General features: G+C 32.4%; 1 protein-coding gene across 4 annotated transcripts in view; it reads left to right on the top strand.

Annotated features, from left to right (window-relative positions):
- The window catches only part of ROBO1 (roundabout guidance receptor 1), a 385,827-nt gene that overhangs the window by 270,916 nt on the left and 109,369 nt on the right, over positions 1-5,542 (top strand). For all 4 annotated transcript variants that reach the window (XM_006926234.3, XM_015600202.2, XM_015600203.1 and 1 more), the window contains exons 4-5: positions 4,640-4,760; positions 5,098-5,236. In XM_006926234.3, the coding sequence (XP_006926296.2) occupies positions 4,640-4,760; positions 5,098-5,236 (260 nt within the window). The remainder of the gene's footprint in view (positions 1-4,639; positions 4,761-5,097; positions 5,237-5,542) is intronic.

Below are 5,542 nucleotides of genomic sequence, written 5' to 3'. Positions count from 1 at the left end.
AACACAGACCTGTGAACATCTCGATTGTGCTCTTGAGACATTCAGAGTAGAAAAGCCAGTTAAGATTTGTGACTAGAGGGTAAAGAGGGAGAGGGGAAGAGGGTAGATGGGGTAAAAGGGGTCAAATATGTGGTTACAGAAAGAAATCTAACTATGGGAAGGGAACACACAATGCAATATATATGTGCCTTATTGTTAGATTGTACACCCGAAACACTGGATTTCTTTAACCAATGTTGCCAATAATAATAATAATTAATAATAATAATAAATTATAGACAGGCATTTTTCTAAGTGCTTTATATTATTTATTTCATATAATTCTCATAACATCCTTGGAGATGTGTATAAATAATATTCCCATTTTAGAGATGAAAAACAGAGGTACAGAGAAGTTAGTACCTTGCCTGAAGTCACATATAGATACTAAGAGGCAGTCTGGCTCCAGGACCCATGCTGATTTTGCTTTCTTATGTGGATGCATCTACTTTTGATCAATTTAAAAGATTATCTGGGATTTAGAAATTAAAAACAAAGAAACTTTTAGTATATTTTGATTTTGATTTTGGTTCCAACCTTAATCATGTTGGTAAAGAATACCTTGAATGGAAAAACAAAGGTGCCATTTAGTTGACTTCATTTAACCATGAATGATTAATATATATGCTATTGTTACAAGAAAAAAAATGCATTTTTCTCAAAATGTTTTCTAAATTTAATATTTTTTTTTTCAGGCCTCAATAGTCATATTAATTGTTTTTTTATCGATACAGAAATTATATATAAATGAACAGCCATGATAAATGTATGCTTTTAGTCACATTATGGTACTAATGAAAAAAAACTCAAAATAATTGATGCATTAAAAACAAATTCTTGCAGAAAAAAATTTGCCATACTGGTCTATACTCTTACAGTTTGTTTACTTATAAACTACAGATAAAATATTTTTTAAAATGTCTGGTGAGTTGCTTTTAATTTGAACAATAGATACGATTTAGCAAGAAAGTTTGTAAAATAATTTTTTACTAGGCAATAATGATTCTTCTATTTATAATTAGAACCAAAACTTAGTTTTGTGTTCACATAGTATAAGTATCCTGGTAGATTGAGTTAGAAAATGTTTCCAAGATTAAGCCAAGTATAATACACAGTTGGGGCTATAGTAATAGGGTGTGCACAACATACTCTTTAAGACTTTAGAGCTTTCTTGAATTTCTGGTTCACCTCAGTTATTGTTTCCTCCCATTCATCTAAATATTGGAATTTTTCCATGTTTGAGAATCTCCTGACAGTCTCCTCATAACTCTTGTTAACTAAATTCCCCTCCTCCATTTACACAGATTCTTTCAAAATATAATAGCACTGAGCTGTAATATATAATGTTAATTGGTGCTCCACATGCGCACAAGCAAGTTCATTTAAAACTCAACTTTCCCAAGTATTTAAGATTTGTAAAAGTAAATTAGTTTTATGTTATACTGAAACCATAAAAAGAAATCTGTACTGTTGAAAATTATTTTTATTTTATTATTGTTTGACTCTCATTTTTCTACTTATTTGAGTATCTTTTAAAATTATTCCTAAAGCCTTATTTTACTGTAGACATAACTCATTGACTTAGCTTTTAGAACAAAAAAAAAATAAAAACATTTGTTTAATTTCTCTTATTTTGCTATAACTATTATTTATTAATGTACAATCCAGTCAGAAATGAACTGACCGCCTAAATATGCAAGAACATTTAAAGTTAGATTCAGAGGCATAGAAGGAGACTCAACATTATGTCCAAAGTTAAAGAACTGAAAAAGAAATGTATAGAACCACAGCACAGATCATTTACTTTCTGTATCAGGAACAGAATTTGTCACCTTCCTTCCTGCTGGAATGATTTTGTTTCCCTAACATTTTGGAAATGTTTATGTGAGTGTTTCAAAATAAGTACATGGTTAAAGGTTATAACAGATATTCTTAGAAGATCTTGATTATTATGAGACTCGTTTTCTGAACCTCAAGAGCTCAAGTTTATTAAACAGCAATTGTGATAACAGAGCTCTGGCTGTGTATTTCTTGTCATTTGTGCATCTCATATAGCCAAAACCCTTATTTTGCCTAAAATGTTCCAACGTGCTGCATGACATTGGGCAAGTCACCTTTCTTCCACAAACATTTTATTATTTACTAGTCATTTTGACAGATCCTGGGGCTATAAAGAGGAATTTGATGTACTTCTCTGCATCAGAGTTCATAGCTAGGGAGGAAAGCTGACAATTAAAAGCATAATTAAAACATATTGTGATCATGGGTATAGCAGAGGTATGTGAGAGATGCTAGTCTTGTAAGTGAAAAATGAAGTTATAACAGTTTCCTCTCATACTTTTACGGAAGGGTTATGCTAAAGACCAAAATTTAAATGACATATTCTCACATAAGCAACCTTAAAAAACATAAAATAGTTAGCATTATGAACCAATAGTCTTAAGATTGTATATACATTTAAGAATCCCACTTTGAGCCTTTCTAAGGAGATAATTGCACATGTGAGAAGAGATATATGCAAAAGGATACAGATTTTAGTGCTGTTTCTAAGAGGGAAAAATAAAATACTTTAAACATCTATCGATAAGTAAATAGTTTGGTTAAGATATGGTTAATCCATATTTTATAATAGAATACTATGTAGTCATTGAACTTGATGCTGAGGATCTGCAATGTCTTCAATATTTAAAATGTAAAAATATTCTAAATATATTATTGAGTTGAAAATTTAGCTTCCAGAATAGCATGTATCACATGATTCTACTTTATCTATATCTATATCTGTGTGTGTGTGTGTGTGTGTGTGTGTGTGTGTGTGTGTGAGAGAGAGAGAGAGAGAGAGAGAGAGAGAGAGAGAGAGAGACAAAGAGACAGAGAGAGAGAGAAGGAGGGAGGGAGAGAGAGAGAGAGAGGGAGAGAGAGAGAGAATGCTCACAGTGTATTGATATTTAACTTTTGGAACATATATTTTCATGTGACTTTTTTTGTATGATTCTGTTTGAAAATTTAGATTAGTATATAAAACTATTATTAATATATTTTGTAACTGCTATAAACCTTTATAGGAATACTTAATTGGATAACAGGCTAGATTTTGTTTAGAAAAGCAGTTTTCATTACACAAAAATTTTTTGAGTGACTACTGTTTGCAGGCATAACTCTCAGTCTGAGAGAAAGAGTCATGAGCAATGCGGAGAAAAGTCCCTGGATGGTTTCTATTGTGGTACCTAGTAAATTATGATCATTTTCTAAGTAAAACACTATCAAGTTCTAAAGCCACAGAAATTAAAACTGCTCTTCTAATAATTTTCAGTTGCAGGAATTTCATCTTTTGTATTCTGGTTCTGGATTTGACTAGAACAATTTTGTTGTTTAGTTTCACATTTTGATCAGTAATTAAAACTTTAATAAACATAGAATTTGTAATATCTCAAAAAAGCTGCTCTTCTAATATTTGGTTTGTTCAAATACATAAAGACTTGGTCAAAGTATCTAGCTTTAGTTCAGGTGTCTGGATTAAAATAAAGCAATTTAGGCATTACAAAAGAGTATGGCCCCCCCTTTAGAAAGTAGTAGTTTCAATAAACTTCTAGTGTATGATGAAAAACAACTCTGTTTGAATGGTTCCCTCCCTTCCTTCTTTCCTACCCCTTCCCCCCATTTTTTAAAATTTAATTGATGCACAGTGCAAAATAACTGTGAGGTCAAAACCTCCATGAATAAACATCCTGGAAGTTCTCCCTGAGAGAATCTTTCTAAGGTTCAGAGCATTACAGATATTTATGTGTAATTGAACTTAGCTCCCCACCAAACACATATTAAATTAAGTAAAGATAGTTCAGTTTCCACATCCCAGTCTTAATTCATGGTTAGCTTCAGCCTACGTATTGTACTGAGAGTCTGCTTATGTTTGTAATTGATTCTTCTTCAAATAATTAAACGGTCAAGAGTGTACCAGAATGGCTTTCCAGATTATTTACTGGGATCCAGTCAGGCTCCACCTCCAAAGTCCCCAAGAAACTGGGCAGCAGCAGCACCTATATTTTTGGGGACATGTCAAGTTTTGCAATGTTCTGGTAATTAAGATGTAGTTCTTTAAAACAACTCTCGCAAATTAAGTAATTAGAGACATTTTTATTTCCACATCTTATAATACTAGAATATGCATTCTTGAAATCATTTATAGCTAATATGTATTTACATATTAATTATAGTCATATGGTATTAAAATTTCATTTTTCTTTCTTGTACTTGCTAACCAAACTATTCATGTAATTTTTGTTTGTTTGTTTTCATTTAACTAAATATTATGAAATAACTTGGCTGGTTTGGAAACACAAATTTCTAGTTATATAGAATATAATAACTTTACAAGAAATATAGGTAAGTAGAAATGTTTTGCCTCTTTTATATTGTACCTTTGGAATAAATTATGTTTAAAGTCACTACCTCTAAATATAGCAAGTACTACACATCAGCTTTTTGATATAATTATGCTTTGTTTATATGCTTAGAAAGTAGACTTCACTTACAAAGACCTCTATCATATAAACATAGCTGAAGCAATTTTAATAATGTGCATGTGAAACTTTTTTTTAAGATACGAGGAGGAAAGCTCATGATTACTTACACTCGCAAAAGTGATGCTGGAAAATATGTTTGTGTTGGTACCAACATGGTTGGAGAACGTGAGAGTGAAGTAGCAGAACTAACTGTTTTAGGTAAGTACAGTTTTATCTTATTTGCTCACTATAAAGCTTATACTTTATTATTATTTAGTATCTTTATACAAGAGAGGAAGAAATGACCTTTCTCGAAGGTGAACCAACATTTTGGGGAGTGGGAAGAGGAGAGAAGGAATCAATAAAGCAGCCTGAGACAAAGTAGCCAAGACATGAGGAAAACTAGGAGAAAACATTAAACCTAGGGAGGAGCTTCCAAAAGTAGGGAACTATGTGAAATAGTGTTTTAAATTATAAATCTATTCTGGCTGAACATACGAAAAAATTTTCAGTGTGCTCATCTATTTTTTCTTGAGATGACTTTTTCTAATTTTAGAGAGACCATCATTTGTGAAGAGACCTAGTAACTTGGCAGTAACTGTGGATGACAGTGCGGAATTTAAATGTGAGGCCCGAGGTGACCCTGTGCCTACAGTACGATGGAGGAAGGATGATGGAGAACTGCCCAAATCCAGGTAGAGACCAGAATTTAATGATGTGATTAATCCACTCAGAATTCCTACAGTTCTCATCAGACCAATGTTCACATACATGTCGTTAGAACAGTCTCCTCTAGATTTCTTGATAAGGGGCCAGACACTGCACTAGAGATGATTAGAATCTGGAGGTTGCCATGCTTTCTCTGAGGGTTTCAGATAAGAACTATGCATTCATGACCCTGGCATGCCCTGGGAACTTTAGTAAAATGTGATATTCCTTAAACAGGTTTCTCTTTTTAATCAGGCCACGGTTAATACCAATTTCTTATGTGCATTGGTAGG

Source organism: Pteropus alecto, unplaced genomic scaffold (genome assembly GCF_000325575.1).
Source record: "Pteropus alecto unplaced genomic scaffold, ASM32557v1 scaffold239, whole genome shotgun sequence".
NCBI classification, from domain to species: Eukaryota; Metazoa; Chordata; class Mammalia; order Chiroptera; family Pteropodidae; genus Pteropus; species Pteropus alecto.
The sequence above is the reverse complement of the archived record's forward strand: the minus strand, read 5'-3'. Positions and strand labels throughout refer to the sequence as shown.